We start from the raw sequence: 23,320 nt of genomic DNA, 5'->3' as shown, positions 1-23,320 counted from the left end.
TGTTACTTGTGTATCTCTTACCAACCTTATCGACTGAAATTCTTCTGCACATAGCAAACACAAATATGTGACATTAAATTATCCTATGTTCATTACAATAGTAGTAATTATATTATAAACTGTACACTTGTATACCATCAGGAATTGTTAAAAATGTTTTGTTGTAAAATAAGATTAAAGAATGTGTCAGTAAGAAAAATGAACAAACTATAACTTCATCACATTAATACAAGAATTGATCCTTCTTCTGACATCTTACTTTGCATATATGAATTTTACAGCAGAAATCGAAATGAGGTATAGTCAGTTCATTTTATTTAGTTTAATAGGGTCGAATTTGTCTTACAGAAAAATTTCAGCAATGGTCAAAAAAATGTTGGACCCTTCCAAAATTAAATCTAAGTTAATGATTATGTAGACATGCTGCAAGTAAAGACAGGAAAATAATATGTAAAGTTCAAAACATGAAAATAATTATGTTTGGGTGATGTGACTGTATAGATTTACTAAAAACATATCTTTCATTTGTTTAAAAGTGTTGAAAATTGGGGGAAAGGGATCCCTGGGTGGTTCAGCGGTTTAGCCCCTGCCCTCCGCCCAGGCGGTGATCCTGGAGTCCTGGGATGGAGTCCCGAGTAAGGCTCCCTGCTTCTCCTGCTTCTCCCTCAGCCTAAGTCTCTGCCTCTGTGTCTCATGAATAAATGGATAAAACCTTAAAAAAAAAAATGGGGGGGGGGGGAGAACAGGTTTAGGTTCTTTTGAATGTTAAGTCTGAGATGCAAAACCAAGTGGAAATGTTTCCTTCAATAACTGAAGTCCCTCATAAGGTTGAGGGAGAAAAGAGGAACCATGTTCCTGATCTTTGTTCCCCCAAAGCCTAACACCCTGCCTGGTATGTATTATGTAATCAGTAAAGGTTTTGAAGTTGCAGGATGGCTGTGCATTTCCCAAGTGGAAATCCTTCAAGACAGGGATTCCGAATCCACACAATGACTAAGAGACGGCTTTGGTACCTAAGTGGGGTTTTGCCCATGCTTATGTGAAAAACTTCTACATAAGGCTAATATGAAGAATTGCCTTCAGATGTAAAAAAAAAAAAAAAAATTATTTGAAACTCTCTACAATGAAGGTCATTTTTTTTTTCTTTTAAGCGTAGCTTATGTTGAAAGGTGAGCTCCTGGGCAGCCCGAGTGGCCCAGAGGTTTAACGCCACCTTCAGTGCAGGACCTGATCCTGGAGACCCGGGATCGAGTCCCACGTGGGGCTCCCTGCATGGAGCCTGCTCCTCTGCCTCTCTCTGTGTGTCTCTAATAAATAAACAAAATCTTAAAAAAAAAAAAAAAAAAAAAAGGTGAGTTCAAAGATGTTAAAAAAAAAAAATTACCTTTTTAACATGGAGAGCTAGGATTCCAGGCACATTCACAAGCACGAGAAAAAACAGTATGTACTTGGACCACGGAGGCGTTAATGACTCAGACTCAGTATTTGAAAGCCAATGACAAAAGGAAGCACCTCCTTCTAACCAGCAATAAAGCCAAAAGAGGTCTGAGAAGGGCATTTTTATCACAGGACGTCTGTTACACACATGGCACCGTGGCAGATGTACGTCCTTTAATTCTCTTCATCCTGAGAAAGGCATCCATATTCGCCATCCAGTTTAGAGGTGAGCGCGCGGAGTATCTCCCTAACCTCATCCAGCTATCAGGAGTCAGAGCTCACCTGAGAGGTCGGGCCTGAGGGCCTGCCTGCCCTGCCCCCCAGGCGAAGGTGCATCGACGCTTAACCGCAAGTGACAAGTACAGAAAAACCCAAAGGCACAAAGGGATGGAGAAAACGCCACAGCCGCGGCCAAGATCATAGGGCGGAGCATCAGTGCGAGCCCTTCCAGCGCCAAGGGGAGGCCCCCGCCCGCCCCCCTCCCCCATCTCGCTCATCAGCGACCATCATCAACACGACCCCGCGGCCAGTGAAGAGGCCACAGAAAGGCTGCGACACCTGCCCCACACCCCCTCCGGGTGGAGCCGACAGCGAAGGATATAAGGAGCCGGGGCAGCACGGACGGCAGCTCCCGGCGGCAGAGCTCCTCGGTCCAGCCGCTTAACTCCTCCAGGGGAGCCGCGCTCGCCGGGGCCGCGCGTTCCTGAGACATACTTCGCCGACCAGCACAGCTTCAAAGCGCTCCCGCCACCGCCAAGACCGGAAACTCCCGCCGTCCCGGCAGGCCTTGCGAGCCCTCCGCCGGCGCCCGTGACCATAGAGAGGAGGCCGGGCGCGTTCCTAGGGAGCCCTGGCGCGCGCGGCTGGGAGGCCGTCGGGCTAGTCTGGGCGGCGGAGGGCTCGCCTCGCGGGTGCGCGCCGCCCCTCCCGAGGGTCCGAGTTGGCGCGGGGTTCGTCGGCCCTGGGCCTTGGGCCCTGGGCGCTGGGAGCTTCCCGGGCGGTGAGCGTACTCAGGTCCCGGTCGCTGGAAACGTTGCACTCAGGCGCTTGCGGAGGTCCCCAGAGGCGGAAGGCCCCAGGTTTGCTACGGTCTGTCCCCTCGGGCTTGGAGACCGCACAGCTGGTCTGGGTGCAACTGGCACCTGCAGCCAGAAAATGAATGCAAGCCTCAGGGCGCGGTGGGGTAGGCAGACACCGGCGCCTTTTTTTTTTTTTTTAAGATTTATTTATTTATTTGTTTATTATTTATGATAGACACACACAGAGAGAGAGAGGCAGAGGGAGAAGCAGGCTCCATGCCGGGAGCCCGACGTGGGATTCGATCCCGGGTCTCCAGGATCGCGCCCTGGGCCAAAGGCAGGCACCAAACCGCTGCGCCACCCAGGGATCCCCTTTTGTTTGTTTTTACAGTTTATTCTCTTTCCCATTTTTTTGAACTCTGAAGAGTGTGTGTATGTGTTTCTTTTTAAGAGAAGGATCTCTCCTTACACAGCTTTTACAGAAAAGGCAGCTGCATTAACAGAGCAGGATACTGGTTAATGTTACATTACTGAAATATGTCATTTTACCTTTCTTAAAAGCTTTTTATTTGTTTGTTCATTTGTTTTTATGTAAACTCTGTGCTCAATGTGGGGCTTGAGCTCAGAACCCCAAGATCAAGAGTCACATGGCTCTACCAACTGAACCAGCCAGGTGTCCCTCAGCTTACTTTTTTTTTTTTTTAATTAATTTTTATTGGTGTTCAATTTACCAACATACAGAAAAACACCCAGTGCTCATCCCGTCAAGTGTCCACCTCAGTGCCCGTCACCCATTCCCCTCCAACACCCGCCCTCCTCCCCTTCCACCACCCCTAGTTCATTTCCCCGAGTTAGGAGTCTTTATGTTCTGTCTCCCTTCCTGATATTTCCCAACATTTCTTTTCCCTTCCTTTATATTCCCTTTCACTATTATTTATATTCCCCAAATGAATGAGAACATACACTGTTTGTCCTTCTCCGATTGACTTATTTCACTCAGCATAATACCCTCCAGTTCCATCCACATTGAAGCAAATGGTGGGTATTTGTCGTTTCTAACCTCAGCTTACTTTTTAATAAGAATTATTTTCTTTTTTTTCCTTCAGAGCTAATTTGAAAGAAGAGCAAAGACCTCTAAAAAGTCATTTGGAAACATCTGTAAATATTTGTAACTGCACATAAGCAGCTATAGAAAAATTAATCCTCAGTGAAACTAATGAATAGTTGAAGCAGGGTTATGTGTGTGTCATCGGTTCTATCCAGAAGTAGAAGAATCTTAATTTGAATTTAAGGATTGTGAGCCTTTAGTGAGAGGATGACTTTTCAGTTTAATTTCACCATAGTAAACCACCTGGAAAATGAATCAATGCCCCTTGGAGATGGAGCTTCAGCTGTGGATTCCTCCAAAGAGTCTTCAGTGTCAGAAGGTAAACACAGGGACAGGAAATGTTCTACAGAACAGTTTGACTTGCCTCAGAATCATTTGTTGGAACATAAGCAACTGGGAAATGCAGCTCCCTCTCAAGACACAGACAGCTCACTCACTGCAGCAAACAGTTCAAGTAACTTGGAGCCACAGGAAGAACATCCCTACGTGAGAGTTGCCAAAGAGCATACAATGCCTGAAGATTTAAAGAAAGTGTTAGAAAACAAAGTCATAGAGACATTACCAGGTCTCCAACATGTATCAGTAGTGAAAACCATCTTGTTGAAAGAGAATTTCCCTGGAGAAAACATAATTTCACAAAGTTTTTCTTCTCACTCTGATCTGATCACAGGTGTTTATGAAGGAGGCTTAAAAATCTGGGAATGTACCTTTGACCTCCTAGCGTATTTCACAAAGGCCAAGGTGAAATTTGTTGGGAAAAAAGTGTTGGATCTTGGCTGTGGATCGGGGTTGCTGGGTATAGTTGCATTCAAGGGAGGGGCCAAAGAAATTCATTTTCAAGATTATAACAGTTTGGTGATTGATGAAGTAACCTTACCTAACGTAGTGGCTAACTCTACTTTGGAAGACGAAGGAAATGATGTAAATGAACCTGATGTGAAAAGATGCAAGAAATCAGAAGTAGCACAAGAATTATCTAAATGCCGGTTCTTTTCTGGGGAGTGGTCTGAGTTTTGTAAGCTTGTACTAAATAGTGAAAAATTCTTTGAAAAATATGATCTCATTCTCACCTCAGAAACCATTTACAATCCAGATTATTATGGTACTTTGCACCAGACATTCCTTAGATTGTTAGATAAAAATGGACGGGTGCTTTTGGCCAGCAAAGCACATTATTTTGGTGTAGGTGGAGGTATTCATCTCTTTCAGAAGTTTGTAGAAGAAAGGAATGTATTTGAGACTAGAACACTCGAAATAATTGATAAAGGACTAAAGAGATTCCTAATTGAAATGACTTTTAAGTAACCCAGTTAATGTCCACTGAGTGTCCCAACTGAAATAAACAGAATAACCAAAAATTTGTTTTGAAATGTTTGATTTCTGCTTTGCTATTATTTTTTGAAATTATGATGTTTGCTTATCCAAATAATATACCAGCTATATTAATAACCTTGTACTTGTTAGGCTAGACTAGATGAATAGTGTCCTGAGCATTTGATGAGATTTAGATTATTTTGTGGGAAAGTGTTCTGTTCTTGACCTTTATTTGGCCTTTCTGCCACCTTTGATGTTATATAAATTTGTTCTTGGGGAAACTTGACATTTCCTATTTCAAGTTTGAATCTCTCCTCAGTTTCTGTTTACATGAAGTGTCTGGTCAGATCACCATGCCATTAATTCTAAGGGCATACATATACATCACTAAAAGGTACAAACCTAAATACTAGACTGAAAGCCTTAGGTAAGTAGGAAGAAGTTTTTGTTTTATTTTTATATTCATTTACCTCATATATAAGAGTAAGAATTCTAAGCAGTTGAATTCACAATGAGATGGAAGCAATACAGGGGAATCATGATAGTATAAAATTGATACCAAAAACCAAATAAAAAACAAACATTAAAAAAGACAAAATAATCTATATTTTATCTTAAGAGACCAGAAAAAGAAGAGCAAAATAAACCCAACAGAGACAGAAAGAAGGAAATAAAGCTTAAAGCAGAAATCATGAAATAGAGAATAGAAAAAAAATCAAAGCCAAAAGTGAGGTCTTTGAAAAGATCAATACATTTAACAAGCCTTCGGCTAGACTGACCAAGAAGTCTCAAATTATTAAAATCACTAATGAAAGAGGGAGTATTACCAGTAACTGACAGAAATCAAACAGCTTTTAAGAAAATTACACAAGATCTAATTCAGTGAAGACAGTGTGTTTTATGTTTGGGAGACAGTATTGTTAATCCCCAAATTGATCTGCAGATTCAATATGATCCCTAACAAACCTTCACATATGTACCAGCATTTGTTATTTCTTGTCTTTTCCATGATAGCAACTCTAACTTGTGGGCATCTGTGCATTTGCGAAGTATCTTTTACAACCTTAAAAGGCACAAAAGCAAGTATTGAAATGTAATGAACTTAGAATTAGGCCTTTGGATCTTTGTATCACAATGTTGAAGCCAGATTTTGAAAATCAGACTTTTTAATTTTGATAACTGGATTTCATATACAAGAAATATATGTGAAAGGGACACCTGGGTGGCTCAGTGGTTGAGCATCTGCCTTTGGCTCAGGGTGTGATCCCAGGATCCGAAATCAAGTCCCACATCAGGCTCCCTGTGAGGAGCCTGCTTCTCCCTCTGCCTATGTCTCTGCCTCTCTGTGTGTGTGTCTCTCATGAATAAATAAATAAATCTTCTTTAAAAAAAATATATGTGAGAAATAATACAATAAGATTTTGTAGAATATTCATCTGTTTTCTCCCAACAGTAACATCTTGCAAAATTACTGTAAAATATGACAACTGGAAAATTGACATTGATATTGTCGAGATGTAAAAGAGTATCATCATCACAGAGATTCCTTCTGTTGTCTTTTTTTTTTTTTTTTTTTTTTTTCGCCACATCTCCTTTCCTCTCTGGTCCCTTCCTTTCCTAACCCCCCAGAAACTACTGACCTGTTCATCTCTATAATTTGTCATTTTTTAAATGTCTTACAGAAGTGTCTGGGTGGCACAGTTGGTTAAGCTTCCAACTCTTGGTTTCAGCTCAGTTCGTGGATTTCAGGGTTGTGATCTCTGGGTTATGAGATCAAGCCCCAACTCAGGTTCTGCTCAGTGCAGAGTCTACTTAAGACTCTCTCTCCCTCTGCACCTCCCCTATCCTCCACTCTCTCCTCTCTTGCTCTCTCTAAAAAAATCTTAAAAATAAAAATTAATAATGTCATACAAGTAGAACCACACAATATGTCACCTTTTTTTAAAAAAAGATTTTATTTATGTATTCATGAGAGACAGAGAGAGGCAGAGACACAGGCAGAGGGAGAAGCAGGCTTCCCACAAGGAGCCCGATGTGGGCCTCCATCCCAGGATCCGTGATCACACCCTGAGCCAAAGATAGATGCTCAACCACTGAGCCACCCAGGCATCCCATGTGTCACCTTTTGGAATTGGCTTTATTTCAGTCAACATAATCTATAGATTCATCCAGGTCCTTGCATGCATCAATTGTTTGTTCCTTTTTTTCTTTTTGTTGTTGAATAGTGTTTAAAAAAAAAAAAACTTAACAGTGCTTACGGTTAAGCCCTTGTAGCCAAGGAAGTAGGAGACCCTAGGGGGAAAGAATGGAAAAGGAAAATCTCAGATTCTGGGAAGCATGGACTCCTTACTAATTAGATAGGAAAGAGGAGAGAAAAAGGTTTTGAGGCTAGTGTGAAAATGTTCACATTTGACAACCTAGAGTTGGGATCTGCCTTCCCTGCCTGTAATTATACCATAATTGAAAGTTACTATTTTTATCTTTCTTAGAGGTACCTAAAATAATGGTACAACTTGGATTCAATGAAATGTGTTATGGATATCAGGTAGGCACTTTATATAACATTTAATATGAACTTGTGAAGTATATGTCATTCCCACTTTAATAAGATTATAATTGCCAGCAGTTTTCAGCATTGACTGTATGGTGGGCAGAAGAGCTTTACATAAGCTAACACTTGGGTAAAAGTGCACATTTACAATCACCACCACAGCTTGGATGCAGCCCAGTGGAGAAGGTGCTCCGTGTCACAAAAGGATCCTTTACTGCAGCCCAGGGTTGAAGCTCCCAGCCAACCAGGATGGTTAGAGGAAGCCAGCATGTATTTATCACACTAGGTGTTCTCTCACAATTCTGATTTCTGTCTTTTTAAGGAACTCTAAGTTCAGATAACCTTTAAAAGTAGGTGCATCACTGGAGCACATGGAGGGCCCAGTCAGTTGGGCATCTAACTCTTGGTTTCAGCTGGGGTCGTGATCTCAGGGCCCTGCAGCCACCTGGTGTTGGACCCTGTTGGACCCCTCTCAGGTTCCGCCTGGGCTCTGCACTTGATGAGTACTCTGCTTGGGTTTCTCTCTCCCTCTCCCTCTCCCTCCCCTCCTCCTCTCTGGAATGGATAAATAAATCTTAAAAAGAAAAAAAAAAAGTAGGTCCATCATCTATAGAGGAGATTGTCAAAGGTTGTGTTTTTTAGGAAGGATTAACACCCTATTTAAAAGATTATTGTACAGGGCAGCCTGGGTGGCTCAGCGGTTTAGCGCTGCCTTTAGCCCAGGCTGTGATCCTGGAGACCTAGGATCAAGTCCCACATCAGGCTCCCTGCATGGAGCCTGCTTCTCCCTCTGCCTCTCTCTCTCTCTCTCAATCTCTCTCTCTCTCTCTCTCATAAATAAAAATTTTAAAAAATAAAAGATTATTGTAAAAATTATAATAATAACAAACAGCTTGAAAACCCAACTGTTACTAAAGACAACAGGCCATTCTACCCCTCCCAGAGCAGGATAAGTGGCCAGTAAAGTTATGATTTCCAAAAAGATGATGAAGGGGATGCTATAGCTATTCTTTTCCATGGTGTCCACTGATGGAATGGAAAAAATAGTTGGGAAGGCTTGCCTTCAGCAGTTACAGATCTTAGGCCTCTACAGTAGAATCAGAGGTACTCAGTCTCAAGGAACCCCAGATGCCTCAGCCATGCTGCTGCTGGACTGCACAGTGTCTTTGTGCAAAGGAAAAGAAGCTTCGTCCTCTAGGCCAACTCAGCCCCACATTAGGAAACATGATGGGGTAAACAGAACAGGGCTGTTTTCAGCTCCATTTGCCCCCTCTCAGCTCTTAATAGCCCAGTGACCTAGTCCTACAAACTTCCACAACTTTCCAACTTTCCTTTTCCATGAGACATAGGAAAAGGGACAATAAGCTGAGGAGCATCAAGAGACCAATGTGACACCCACCAAATGCAGAAAATAAGCACTGTAAGAGATGGTGACTTTTTTTTTTCTCAAGATGACTTACAGTCTTTCTCAAGGGGCCAGCCTGCAAGGTAAATGGAATAAATCTTCGTTATCTTATTACACAGCATGTGAACTCTAGGGAAACGCTGGATCTGGGGCTTAGAGCTACAGAGGCAAGTATTCCCACGTGACCTCCACTGGACACTGGACACTGCTGGGTCAGTCATCAAGGAGACCTTGAAACCTGTTCCTATTCCCCTGACAGGAGTCTCAGAAGCTCTTGGGCTGTCCTGGCTGCCTAGCAGCTGCAGCACAATTCTGAAAACCTCTTAACATATCCAGCTAGCCATATAGGACACATGTAACTCTAGCAATTTCCTCAGTACATCTGTCATCTCCAACAGTCCCCCACCAGCAAGATCCGACTCCTGCTCCCAGAATAACAGACACCCATCATTCAATTGTCTCTCAATCTGAGGCTACAAAGGACAAGTCAGTATGCTTCAGAAAGCAATAATGAACTCACCCATTCTGAGAAATTTATTTCCTCAAAGAAAGACATAGAATGAAATAGTATCCTTGTTCTGTTCATGGAAATCTGAGGCAGGAAAGGTCTGGGCTCATTTAAATTCTTTGTGTCTAAAATCTCCTAGAACTCAAAATTCTATTAGGTCCCTGCTAGTTTAGGCTAAATAACTTCTGGTGGATTTATATGAACTTGATTCTGAAACCCGTCTTAAAAAATGTGAAAAAGACTGTTTGAGGGGACAGCTTTTAGGGGAGAATTTGTGTGAAGAAATAGAATTAAGTCTACAAACTCAAAACACCCCCATTTGGTCAGTGGCACACCACATTCTCATTAACCTATCTCTATGCCAGATTTTTTATATTCAGCCTCTGTGTTTTAAGAATCTTCAGAGGGAGATGCATTTTCAATGATTTGCTTTTCTTTCCAGAGCTTTCCACAAATTGAATTCTGTTTCCTGTTTCCTTTGCTCTTTTCAGCCTTCTCCAGGAGTTTTACAATAAGAAACAGAACAGATTCCCTGCTCTAGGAAACCTCAGAGAAACATTTTCTAGGAAGAGTGGCACAGATGTTCCTAATGCTCTCAATTTTAGTTCCTTTAACAGGAAATGTATTCAAACCTGTGTTTTAAACATTAAGCCACCACTCTCTTCACCTTATGACTGGTTTTCATTTTCTCAGAGTGGGAAAAAGTTCTTATTCTGTGACCTCCCAACAAAATACTTCAGAAACTCCTCTTCCCTGTCTCCTATAATCCTGTAGTTTAGCATAGAGATAACCTTAGAATGAAACTCATTAGAGATTTTTATGTCTCTAGTAATTTTAGTTTTCTATCATCCATTATTATCATATAGACATTTTACTCAAGTGCTTAAAAGTAAGTGACAAAGCCAAATGTCAAAGCCTGAATATAAATTATTTTATCCATAATTGGTCTAAAGAGTCATCCTGAATGGGTCACATATAAACATGCTGCAAAGGTTTCTATCTTTTGGAAATACTTTAGTAACAGGAAGAATTGAGCCCCTCCCAGGTGCCAGCACCTTCAAATTGAATTTTTCCAACACTTGCCTATCACATAGAATTCTGTCCTAAAGTCCAGATGTGTTCCCATTCCAACAAGAATTCATAAAGTACTTATTTTGTATCAAGAAGACAATTTGTGTCTTTAATAATTTCTGTTAAAGAAATATAATACTTGTAAGAAAAATTTACTGTTCTGTAGTAACTGAAGGCACTTTTAGTTACACCCCATTTCTCCTGGATCTTTATGGAAATGATGTGATGAATAGATGAATCCTCAAACATCTTTGACCTCTGTGTACCCCTTTTACTGTGATTTGTGCATATCCTTTGTTAATCAAGGGACTTTGTCAAATTTAATTTATGAAGGGTCAGAGGTTAACTAACAGGAAACAGAACAATAGGTAACTGACAGCTTTGGACTGGAGCCTCAAAAGAAGAGAGATGCGTGAGAGCAAGCAAGCAAATAAACAAAGAAAACCCGGGAACATAGTGGGGAGAGGAGAGAAATAAAGGATGACAGTGAGACAAACAAGGAATTATGTTAATTAAAATTTAGAGCAGCAGAAAGAGTTCTGGGAAAGGTAAGATGGTGGAACCCAAGGAAAAAGACCAAAACCAGGGAGTCAAGAGCTGCTTGGAACTTGCACAATAGTTGAACTTTTAAACAAATGTCTAGAGGAGAAATCACGGTAACTCATGGCAGAGAAGCCAAGCAAGGGACAGGGTTGTGTGACTAAGATAAGAAGCCAATGTCAAGCATTGAATGCCAGCCCAAATGGTCCTGCAGTGACTATAGCATTTCATCCCAGTCAGTTTGGGTTTATGCGATTACACCACTGAGCTTTATACATGAATGACCATACATTCTAGTATGCCTGAGGCAGTCCTGGGTTATACCCATTGTCATGTCTGGCTTAAAATTCCAGCACTCTCAAAAGTTTATCGATTTGGATGATAATTATATGGTGAGCCTATTTATATCAATCCTGTAGCAGTATCCTTAACTTTACAATTGTATGGAATGAGTTGCAATTGAAAAAAAAAATCAATAAGTATTAACTTCCTTTTTTTTTGGATATTTTTTTTATTGGAGTTCAATTTGCCAACATATAACTTAACACCCAATGCTCATCCCATCAAGTGCCCCCCTCCGTGCCCGTCACCCAGTCACCCCAGCCCTCCGCCCCCCTCCCCTTCCACTATCCCTTGTTCCTTTCCCAGTTAGGAGTCTCTCATGTTCTGTTACCCTCTCTGATATTTCCCACTCATTTTCTCTCCTTTCCCTTTTAGTCCCTTTCACTATTTTTTATATTCCCCAAATGAATGAGACCATATAATGTTTGTCCTCCGATTGACTTACTTCACTCAGCATAACAGCCTCCAGTTCCATCCACATTGAAGCAAATGGTGGGTATTTGTCGTTTCTAATGGCTGAGTGATATTCCATTGTATATATAGACCACGTCTTCTTTATCCATTCATCTTTCAATGGACACCGAGGCACCTTCCACAATTTGGCCACCGTGGACATTGCTGCTATAAACACTGGTGTGCAGGTATTTTGGTTTTTCACTGCATTTGTATCTTTGGGGTAAATCCCCAGCAGTGCAATTGCTTAGGGCAGTCCTATTTTTAACCCTTTGAGGAACCTCCACACAGTTTTCCAGAGTGGCTGTACCAGTTCACATTCCCACCAACAGTGCAAGAGGGTTCCCCTTTCTCCGCATCCTCTCCAACATTTGTGATTTCCTGACTTGTTAATTTTCACCATTCTCACTGGGGTGGGGCGGTATCTCATTGTGGTTTTGATTTGTATTTCCCTGATGGCAAGTGATGCAGAGCATTTTCTCATGTGCTTCTTGGCCATGTCTATGTCTTCCTCCGTGAAATTTCTATTTATATCTTTTGCCCGTTTCATGATTGGATTGTTTGTTTCTTTGCTGTTGAGTTTAATAAGTTCTTTATAGATCTTAAATACTATCCCTTTATCTGATAGGTCATTTGCAAATATCTTCTCCCATTCTGTAGGTTGTCTTTTAGTTTTGTTGACTGTTTCTTTTGTTGTGCAGAAGCTTTTTATTTTGATGAAGTCCCAATAATTCATTTTTGCTTTTGTTTCCCTTGCCTTCATAGATGGATCTTGCAAGAAGTTGCTGTGGCCAAGTTCAAAAAAAGGTCTTGCCTGTGTTCTCCTCTAGGATTTTGATGGATTTTTGTCTCACATTTAGATCTTTCATCCATTTTGAGTTTATCTTTGTGTATGGTGTAATAGAATAGTCTAGTTTCATTCTTCTTCACATGTCTGTCCAATTTTCCCAGCACCACTTATTGAAGAAACTGTCCTTTTTCCAGTGGATAGTCTTTCCTGCTTTGTCAAATATTAGTCGACCATAGAGTTGAGGGCCCATTTCTGGGTTCTCTATTCTGTTCCATTAATCTATGTGTCTGTTTTTGTGTCAGTACCACACTGTCTTGATGATCATAGCTTTGTAGTACAACTTGAAATCTGGCATTGTGATGCCCCTGGCTCTGGTTTTCTTTTTCAATATTCCCCTGGCTATTCAGGGTCTTTTCTGATTCCACACAAATCTGAAGATGATTTGTTCCAACTCTCTGAAGAAAGTCCATGGTATTTTGATAGGGATTACATTACACATGTAAATTGCCCTGGGTAGCATTGACATTTTCACAATATTAATTCTTCCAATCCATGAGCATGGAATATTTTTCCATCTTTTTGTGTCTTCCTCACTTTCTTTCAGAAGTGTTCTGTAGTTTTTAGGGTATAGATCCTTTGCCTCTTTGGTTAGGTTTATTCCTAGGTATCTTATGCTTTTGGGTGCAATTGTAAATGGGATGGACTCCTTAATTTCTTTTTATTCAGTCTCATTGTTAGTGTATAGAAATGCCACTGATTTCTTTTTCTTTCTTTTTTTTTTTTTTTTGCATTGATTTTGTATCCTGCCACATTGCCGAATTGCTGTATGAGTTCTAGCAATCTTGAGGTGGAGTCTTTTGGGTTTTCTATGTACAGTATCATGTCACCTGCAAAGAGAGTTTGACTTATTCTTTACCAATTTGAATGCTTTTTATTTCACTTTGTTGCCTGATTGCTGAGGCTAGGACTTCTAGTACTATGTTGAATAGCAGTGGTGAGAATGGACATCCCTGTCGCGTTCCTGTTCTTAGGGAAAAGGCTCTCAGTGTTTCCATATTGAGAATGATATTTGCTGTGGGCTTTTCATAGATGGCTTTTAAGATGCTGAGGAATGTTCCCTCTATCCATACACTCTGAAGAGTTTTGATCAGAAATGGATGCTCTATTTTGTCAATGCTTTCTCTGCATCTATTGAGAGGACCATATGGTTCTTGTTTTTTTCTCTTGTTATGATCTATCACATTGATTGTTTTACGAGTGTTGAACCAGCCTTGCATCCTGGGATAAATCCCACTTGGTCATGATGCATAATCTTCTTAATGTATTGTTGGATCCTATTGGCTAGTATCTTGTTGAGAATTTTTGCATCTGTGTTCATCAGAGATATTGGTCTATAATTCTCCTTTTTGGTGGGGTCTTTGGTTTTAGAATTAAGCTGGCTTCATGGAACAAGTTTGGAAGTATTCCATCCCTTTCTATCTTTCGGAACAGCTTTAGTAGAATATGTGTTGTTTCTTCTTTAAATGTTTGGTAGAATTCCCCTGGGAAGCCATCTGGCCCTGGACTTTTGTGTCTTGGGAGGTTTTTGATGACTGCTTCAATTTCCTCCCTGGTTATTGGCCTGTTCAGGTTTTCTATTTCTTCCTGTTCCAGTTTTGGTAGTTTGTGGTTTTCCAGAAATGCGTCCATTTCTTCTAGATTGCCTAATTTATTGGTATATAGCTGTTCCTAATATGTTTTTAAAATCACTTAAAAATCATTTGTATTTCCTTGGTATTGGTTGTGATCTCTACTTTTTCATTTGTGATTTTATTAATTAGAGTCTTTTCTCTTTTGTTTTTTTTAAGATTTTATTTATTCATGAGAGAGAGAGAGAGAGAGAGAGAGGCAGAGACACAGGCAGAGGGAAAAAGCAGGCTCCATGCAGGGAGTCCGATGTAGGACTCAATCCCGGGGCTCCAGGATCACCCCCTGGGCTGAGGCGGTGCTAAACCACTGAGCCAATTGGGCCGCCCCATCTATTTTGTTTTTAATAAGGCTGGGTAATGGTTTATCTATCTTATTAATTCTTTCAAAGAACGAACTCCTGGTTTTGTTGATCTGTTCTACAGTTCTTCTGGTCTCTATTTCACGGAGTTCTGCTCGAATCTTTATTAACTCTCTTCTTCTGCTGCGTGTAGATTGTATTTGCTGTTCTTTCTCCAGTTCCTTTAGGTGCAAGGTTAGCTTGTGTATTTGAGTTTTTTCCAATTTTTTGAGGGATGCTTGTATTGCGATGTATTTCCCTCCTAGGACTGCTTTTGTTGTATCCCAAAGATTTTGAACAGTTGTATCTTCATTCTTATTAGTTTCCATGAATCTTTTTAATTCTTCTCTAATTTCCTGGTTGACCCTTTCATCTTTTAGCAGGATGCTCTTTAACCTCCATGTGTTTGAGTTTCCTCCAAATTTCTTCTTGCGATTGAGTTCAAGTTTCAAAGCATTATGGTCTGAAAATATGCAGGGGACAATCCCAATCTTTTGGTATCAGTTGAGACCTGATTTGTGACCCAGTATATGGTCTATTCTGGAGAAAGTTCCACGTGCACTTGAGAAGAATGTGTATTCAGTTGCGTTTGGATGTAAAGTTCTGTATATATCTGTGAAATTCATCTGGTCCAGTGTATCATTTAAAGCTCTTGTTTCTCTGGAGATGTTGTGCTTAGGTTATCTGTCATTTTGAGAAAGCGCCATGTTGAAGTCTCCCAGTATTAGTGTATTATTATCTAAGTATGTCTTTACTTTGGTTATTAATTGATTGATATACTTGGCAGCTCCCACATTAGGGGCATAAATATTCATGATTTTTAGGTCCTCTTGTTGGATAGATCTTTTAAGTATGATATAGTGTCCCTCGTCATCTCTTACTACAGTCTTTGGGATAAGGTTTAATTTATCTGATATGAGGATTGCTACCCCTGCTTTCTTTTGAGGACCATTTGAATGGTAAATGGTTCTCGAGCCTTTCATTTCAGGCTATAGGTGTCCTTAGGTCTAACATGAATCTCTTGTCGACAGCAAATAGATGGGTCTATTTCGCCTTTTGATGGGATCATTAAGCTCATTCATGTTCAGAGTTACTATTGAAAGATATGAATTTAGTGTCATCATAATATCTATTCAGTCCCTGTTTTTGTGGATTGTTTCTTTGGGCTTCCTCTTTCTTTTACAGAGTCCCCCTTAATATTTCTTGCAGAGCTGGTTTGGTGGTCACATATTCTGTTTCTGCCTATCTTGGAAGCTTTTTATCTCTCCTTCTATTTTGAATGAGAACCTTGCTGGATAGAGTATTCTTGGCTGCATGTTTTTCTCATTTAGGACCCTGAATGTATCCTGCCAGCCCTTTCTGGTCTGCCAGGTCTCTGTGGAGGTCGCTGTTAATCTAATATTTCTCCTCATATAAGTTAGGGATCTCTTGTCTCTTGCTTTTTTAAGGATTTTCTCTTTATCTTTGGAATTTGCAAGCTTCACTATTAAATGTCGAGGTGTTGAATGGTTTTTATTGATTTTAGGGGGGACCTCTCTATCTCCTGGATCTGATGCCCAAATTAGGGAAGTTCTCAGCTATGATTTGTTCAAATATGCTTTCTGGTCCTCTGTCCCTCTCGGCGCCCTCTAGAACCCCAATTAAATGTAAATTTTTCCTTCTGAGGCTGTCATTTATTTCCCTTAACCTTTCCTTGTGATCTTTTAATTGTTTTCTCTTTTTTCCTCAGCTTCCTTCCTTGCCATCAACTTGTCTTCTATGTCACTCATTCTTTCTTCTACCTCATTAACCCTCATCGTTAGGTCCTCCAGTTTGGATTGCTTCTCATTTAATTGATTTTTAATATTGGCCTGATTAGATCTAAATTCTGCAGTCATGAAGTCTCTTGAATCCTTTATGCTTTTTTCCAGAGCCACTAGTAGACTTATAATTGTGCTTCTGAATTAGCTTTCTGACATCAAATTGTAATCCAAATTCTGCAACTCTATGGCAGAGAGTACTGTTTCTGATTCTTTCGTTTGTAGTGAGTTCATTCTAGTCATTTTGCTCAGTGCAGAATGGCTAAAAATGAGTTGTACTTGTTAGAAGCACAAACTCTTCTCTCTGTAGCGTTCTAGCTGTTGTCTCTTTAAATCTCAGGTTGATTTCATGGGTTTTCAGGATGATTAGAAAGTTATCTAGGTAAGTTGGTGGGGACAGGTGACTTGAGGACCCTACTCCTCCACCATCTTGCCCCGCCCCCCAAGTATTAACTTCCAATGATGTGTTAGGCACTGAGCTTGAGAATGAGATGTAGAGATAAAATGATATGTTCCATGCTTTTATCAAGCTTCCAATCTAAGTTAGAAATAGTGACACAATTAGTAAACCTTTGTGTGATATTATACATGCCGTGTAGTCTCCTGACAGGGTTGTCCTTTGAGCTATAGAGGAAGACCTTATGCCTGTAATGGAATGTCAAGGGAGAAAATGGAAAGGGAAGAGGATGGGTGGTTATTTCCCAATATCAATCATCTGGTGGCAACTTGGTAGATTTTCAAGTGGAAACAGAAGTTAGACAATTGATCACAGAGCTAGAAAATTTTGCTTTTCTTCTTTTGACTCTGAAGTTCAAGAATTGAGTCAGTCCTGAAGGGACAGATGACCTCTTCCAAGTGAAGGCAGGCTATAAGGAATTGTCGGCTGAATATGAGTATCCTACCTCTCATAAGGAGAATGTTAGGGGAATACTCCCCTCCACTGTCTAATTAGAGTCTTCTCCCCACTGCCAATCCTAAAGGCCAGGGATTTTGTTTCATTAGGAAAAACTCCTAGTTTCCTTACATACATATGCAGGCAGACAATTCACATGCAACAGGAGAATGCAATAATGGCAATCAGTGTTAAGACAGTGCTAGCAGCGTAGAGAAATTCCTGTGGACCAGTGAGGGAAGACTTCTTATAAGAGATAACACTTGACCTCAGCCTCAAATATAAGTGGATTTTCATCAGATTGATAGGAGAGTGGAGTTGGAAGTACAGAGAGCTGGATGCTAACAGGCAGGACCAGTCTGTGAAAAAGCTGAATCCTGGGAGTAATTAGTTCATTAATTCATTGAATATTTACTGAGCACTTCCTATCTGCCAAGCATATTTCTAGGTGCTGGGACAGGAGGAGAGTCTGCATTTCTAACAAGCCTCAGGTGATGCCAATGCTGCTGGACTCTGGACAGCACCCTTAGAAGCAGAGCTCTAAATCATGGAGCTACATGACCCATCAGACGTGAAGCTGGCTCTGAGAGTGATAAAAGCATCTAAAGTCCATATCTTTCTTGTTAAAGTTTTCCATCAATTAAATTTCTTTGAAACTTCATCCTACCAATCTTAATTATATGGTAACCAAAGCTACACCCAAGATTCAAGGAAAATGCCACCCTTCCTATCTGTTAAGCTAGTAACAGACCTCCGAGCATGAACCCTTGGATTTCACTTACCACATGTCATGATCCATCTGTGGAGTGTGTTTATTTTTTTGCAGGGAAGTGACTATGTTGTATTCCAAGTGAAACAGGCTCAGTCTGCATTCTTATTTTAGCCTGCCTGACTGAGAGGTGGGTACATTTATAAAATTCTCCTAGAAAGCAATGGAAACATTACTGACATCTTCACACCAGGGTGTTGTGACTCTCTCTTGTTTCTTAATAACTAAGCACATCTAAGAACAGTAGCACAGAGGAAAGATAACCATCCAAGTTAGCAGCAGGTTGTGTGGTGTGGTGGAAAAGCCACTGGAATAGAAGTCAGACAGACATGAGTCTTAGACCTGACTTGTACCCTTGGTAACTGTGAGCATGCCCTTTCTCAAATGACTAAGATCTCTCTTGTAGTTTCAATCAAATGCTGGTTATTGTCTGTTTATCCCCCACTAAGTTATGAGTTTCAAATGTATATTAAAGTTTCCTATAAATCTGTGACAGTCGTCTTATTTAAAACCACTGCTCCTGATTCCTATTTCCTTTTTCTTTATCATGTTTGGCTAAAACAAACATTTCTAGTGCTGTAACTGCCATTATTTAATTAATTGCTTCCTATATTTATCTCTCTCTAATCAAGGATTCCCCAGTGCACCCAATACAAATTCAACCATTACTAATACATTCAACCCATACCAACACATAATAGTTTTCATAGCACACTAATTTCATCCCATCTCTTCTTTGATTAAAATTTTTAGTAGCTTCTCTTTCTCAAAGACTATGATCTCCAAAGTGGGGATATAAGACACCTTAGTGTAATGCAGGAAGAAAATATTAGACCATACACTTGTATTCACTTTTTATCTAAAACATAAGAAGAAATTAACTCTTGGTTTATCTCCATGGCATAAGATGCACCAGGATGTTTGTACCATCTCTGGTATACCCCCCTCATAACTGTATCAATTTACATTACCTCCAGACCATAAGGACTATGTTTACAGGAAAGAGGACTCATGAAGCTTTCATAAAGAAGGATAAAAGTGGGTCACTATGGAAGACTTTCTAGGGGAAATTGTAAAAATGACTTGCATTGATACCATTGATTATATTAAATGCAGCTGCTGGGATCCCTGGGTGGCGCAGTGGTTTGGCGCCTGCCTTTGGCCCAGGGCGCGATCCTGGAGACCCGGGATCCAATCCCACATCGGGCTCCCGGTGCATGGAGCCTGCTTCTCCCTCTGCCTGTGTCTCTGCCTCTCTCTCTCTCTTTGACTATCATAAATAAATAAAAATTAAAAAAAAATTTTAAAATAAAAAATAAATAAATGCAGCTGCTTCAACAGACTTCTGGAGAAAGATCTATGTGCCTGAGAAAAGGGTCAGTGTCTTTTCACTCTTCTACCTAAAAAATGTTAGTATCTCTATTATCTCAAGGATAAAATTCTAATCACTCAGTCTATATTCAAGACTCTCCTAATGTAGCCAAAACTACTCTTTCTATCCTGTCTCTACAACATTGCTATAACTATTCCACCCAAAGCAATATTTCAGTATCAAAGATTACTCACCCCATTATGACCACCTGTGCTTCCTTTCTCTTTCTCTTATTAATTTTATTTTTTCTTTCAGTTTTATTGAGACACAATTGGCATACAGCACTGCACAGGTTTATGGTGTATAGCATAGACCTGACTCACATACCTTGCAAAATGATTGTCACAAGTTTAGTTAACATTCATCATCTCATATAGATAAAAAAAGAAAAAGTGTATTTTTCTTGTGAGAGAATTTTTAGGATTTACTCTTAGCAATTTTTAAATATACCATATATCAGAATTAACTGTAGTTATCATGTTGTACATTATCACATCCCCAGTACTTATTTATTTTATAATTGGAAGTTTGTACTTTTGACCTCTTCATCCAATTCTCTCAGTCCCCTGCCTCTGATAACTACAAATCTGATCTCTTTTTCTGTGAGTTCTTTTTATTCCACATATGAGATCATATAGTATTTGTCTTTTCCTGTCTAACTTATTTCACTTTGCATAATGCTCTTGAGGTCCATCCATGTTGTCACAATGGAAGGATTTCCTTTGTTTTCTATGGCTGCATAGCGTTTGTGTGTGAGTGTGTGTGTGTGTGTGTGTGTATGTATGTGCATACAGTACATTTTCTTCTATTTATCTGTTGATGGGCACTGAAATTGTTTCCAATTTTAGCTATTATAAATAATGCTGCAATGAATATGGGGGTGCAGATATCTCTTTGACACAGTGATTTTGTTTCCTTAACATACATACCCAGAAGTGGAATTGCTAGATTGTATAGTAGTTCTATTTTTAACTTTTTGAGGAAGTTTCACACTGTTTTCCTTTTTTTTTCTCTTAGATTTTAACATTTCTATTCCTCATTCAAGGTCTACCCTAAGCCCTCCCTCTGTGAGGCCTATCCTAACCTTTTGATCCATTATGTTGGTTCTTTTCTCTGAACTTCTTTCCCTATAATATGTCTGTATAACCTCAAATGAAAAGCTTTACAATCATATAATTATCATCCAAAATTGAGACACTTGAGATTAAGGTGAAACAGATTTAATAAACTTTCCAGGGCATCAGGTGTAAACTAGGACTGTTCTAGGCAAAACAGGATAAGTGGCTCCTGGCTACAATAATGCTTATTACTCTCCCAGTGAAATTTTAATGTCTTCAAAGTGAGAACTACATGTCTTAAATTCTTGTATTAGCTGTGCTTTATCTATATAATAGAGTTTTGTAAATATCAATGGATGGTTTCATTGATTGGTGGAAATATTCATAATCACCAGATTATATATTATTTCTGTCATTATTAACGTCAACATGCAAGAAATCAAATTTGAAAAAATATAGCTTTTAATATGAGAAAGGACAAAACATGAAGCCATAACATGGAAAAAGTCCTGCAACAACCATCCTAATGTCAAATTTTGCTTTAAAGTTAGCAAAAGGCTAAATATATGAAAAGCTGATGAATGGAAATTTGAATCCTTTTACATTTATGTTTTATGTGGGGCTCTCTTGATCTTGTTGTTTTTTCAGGGGACTCTCCCGAACATAGGACAGTCATTCTGTGGTCCACAATGACCCTTTATCCCAACAGACACAGACACCTGATACAGTGATTCAGTGCCTTGTTACCCTCTGGGTCTTTGACCCTTGGATTAATTAGTTGTGCTGGTGTAGACCATACCAGTACTCTTTTCAATGTCAATTCTCAGGAGATATTTCCAAACTTGAAACAAAGGAAATCTGGCCTATTCTTCATGGTGTCCCTTTATTGGATTTTATGGTGAATCAAACAAAACAGCACTGCCCCTTCCAGGAACTGCCATTCATCACTGGGCACCATTGCTTCTTTAAGGCCCTGCTCTCTTTGGTGGGTACCAACAGTGCTTCCAGTGGGCACCACAGGCTCTGATACCTCTTACCAAGCACCTACATTTTCCACAGAGCATAGTTCCAAGATGCCAAAGCTGTTCTGACACAAGTTCTTTGCAGAACCTTCTGCTGTACCCCTTTCTTGGATTACATTCTATTAGTGCAAAAGGTTTTTTAGTTGTATTTAAAGCTTTTTTCTTTCTTTTAGCAAGGCATTCACCCCCACCTCCTCTGGATTCTGTCATGAGTTCACTACAGGTCTGGGCACACACAGAACTGGGAGGAAGATGTCATAATTAGAAAACAAACCTTCTTCCCATCCTAAGGATTTGTTACAAAATCCTCTTTCTTGAAAATAGATGAGTCCTGTCTCCAGGAGAATTGTCAGATAAAATACAAATATTTTACTGAACATATGTATACTAAAAAAGAATTTGTTTATCTGACATTCAAATTTAACTGTATGTTCTGTTTCTATGTTCTAATTCTAATAAACTTACTCCCAGGGAGCTCCTTAGTCTCCCATAGTTGTCTTTTGGCGTATCTAGTTAAGACTCAAGCCAAAAGCCCAACTATATTTATTTATACCAATGTAAATGTTTGTCAAGTTTCCTTCATGGTGGATAAACTGATGTAAAGGAAACAGGCAAGAATATGAAGGATAACATAAAGGAATCGAATTGGAAATAAAAATATGCCCTGTGATGGGAAGGAAATCACCTTTATCCTAATAAAGGAACTGACCACTTAATGTCTTAAGTGACCATTGCCTGTCATCATTCACTAGGCAGCAAAATGTAATACACTTACAAACCTGTAAAAATGACTGAAAGTGGAGAGTGTGATGTCCTGGAAATGGACGGATGAATGGAGAAAGAGACTGAGTGTCAAATGCTGTAGACTGGCCAAGGAAGATCAATGCCACTGGATTTAGCAATGTGGAGGTCCACAGTACTGTTAATAGGAGTGGTTTTGGTGGAGCAATTGAAATGGAAGCATAAATGGAGTATGTCCAAAAGAAATCAAGAGGAGGCTAGGGACAAAACACATACAACGAGTTTGAAGAGTGGAGAAATAAGGTGATAGCTGGAAGAAGTGAGATTTGGAGAATGGTTTCTTAAGGTAGGGGGAAAATAGAACATAGGATGTTTGAATGATGATAGATTGATTCCTCTAAGATGGAGGACTTGATGGAAGAGAAGAAAAGAAAGAAAATTATTGGAGTAGTGGCTCTGATTGACAAGATTAGATTATATGCAAGGCCATGTGAAAGGGTTGACCTGAGAAGCACAGACAGTACATCCAGAGAAGCAAAGACAGACAGTACACCCTGAGAAGCACAGACAGATAGTACACACATGTAAACAAGAGGAAATTTAAAGCATATGGTATAGGGGAAAATGAAACGGTGGGATTTTGTAGAAATCTCATTGATGGCTCCTATTTCTTTCAGTGAAATAGCAAACAATGTTATCAGTTAACACTGATTGTAGGGAAGAAGATACTGGAAGTCTGAGGAGAGAGGGAATGGTGTGAGTAGTCATCCATTAAATAGGCAAATGAATAGAATTTGGGAAATATAATATGATTAGTAGGTGACAGTGTAGGGACCGCTTGAAGTTCATAATCATGAATTTCAAGGAAGACCAGTGAGCAAGGTTTTGTGGCTTTTCTCCAACCACTCTCAGTTGCCGGGGTGGAGATGCAGAGTAGGAGAGAGTGAGATTTCCACAGCTTTGGGATTTGGCTGAATGAAACCAATGACCCAAGTTCAGTGACTCATCTGTAAGATAACAATGGTAAGTCCTTATACCTGGAATATGTCTCCTGTCCAGTGCAAAAAAACAACCATGGATCTGTGAGCTGCCAACAGACCCTT

The 23,320-nt window shown here is 39.9% G+C and overlaps 2 protein-coding genes across 14 annotated transcripts in view; one reads left to right on the top strand and one right to left on the bottom strand.

Moving 5' to 3' along the window:
• Positions 1–2,234, bottom strand: part of FIRRM (FIGNL1 interacting regulator of recombination and mitosis) — a 53,216-nt gene extending 50,982 nt beyond the window's left edge. For 5 of the 10 annotated variants that reach the window (XR_011996339.1, XM_072732967.1, XM_072732965.1 and 2 more), the window contains exon 1: positions 2,039–2,178. Coding sequence is in view for 3 of the 10 variants with exons in the window: in XM_026003323.2 (XP_025859108.1) it covers positions 2,039–2,149 (111 nt within the window). In the remaining 7 variants the exon portion in view is untranslated. Of the gene's footprint in view, positions 1–1,384 lie in introns of all 10 variants that reach the window. The other 5 variants (XR_011996338.1, XR_011996337.1, XM_072732964.1 and 2 more) reach the window with 3 other exon arrangements.
• On the top strand, positions 2,220–4,922 carry METTL18 (methyltransferase 18, RPL3 N3(tau)-histidine). 4 transcript variants are annotated; one of them, XM_072732977.1, is made up of 2 exons: positions 2,220–2,598; positions 3,563–4,922. In XM_072732977.1, exon 2 carries the CDS (start codon positions 3,772–3,774, stop codon positions 4,867–4,869), a length of 1,098 nt encoding a protein of 365 aa, XP_072589078.1. In that variant the 5' UTR covers positions 2,220–2,598; positions 3,563–3,771; the 3' UTR covers positions 4,870–4,922. The 4 variants fall into 4 exon arrangements, with proteins under 4 accessions (XP_072589078.1, XP_025859116.1, XP_025859117.1 ...); XM_026003331.2 differs by having other exon boundaries at positions 2,225–2,516; XM_026003332.2 differs by having other exon boundaries at positions 2,225–2,526.
• The last annotated feature ends 18,398 nt before the right edge of the window (positions 4,923–23,320 follow it).

Source organism: Vulpes vulpes, chromosome 13 (genome assembly GCF_048418805.1).
Source record: "Vulpes vulpes isolate BD-2025 chromosome 13, VulVul3, whole genome shotgun sequence".
Lineage (NCBI taxonomy): Eukaryota > Metazoa > Chordata > Mammalia > Carnivora > Canidae > Vulpes > Vulpes vulpes.
The sequence above is the reverse complement of the archived record's forward strand: the minus strand, read 5'-3'. Positions and strand labels throughout refer to the sequence as shown.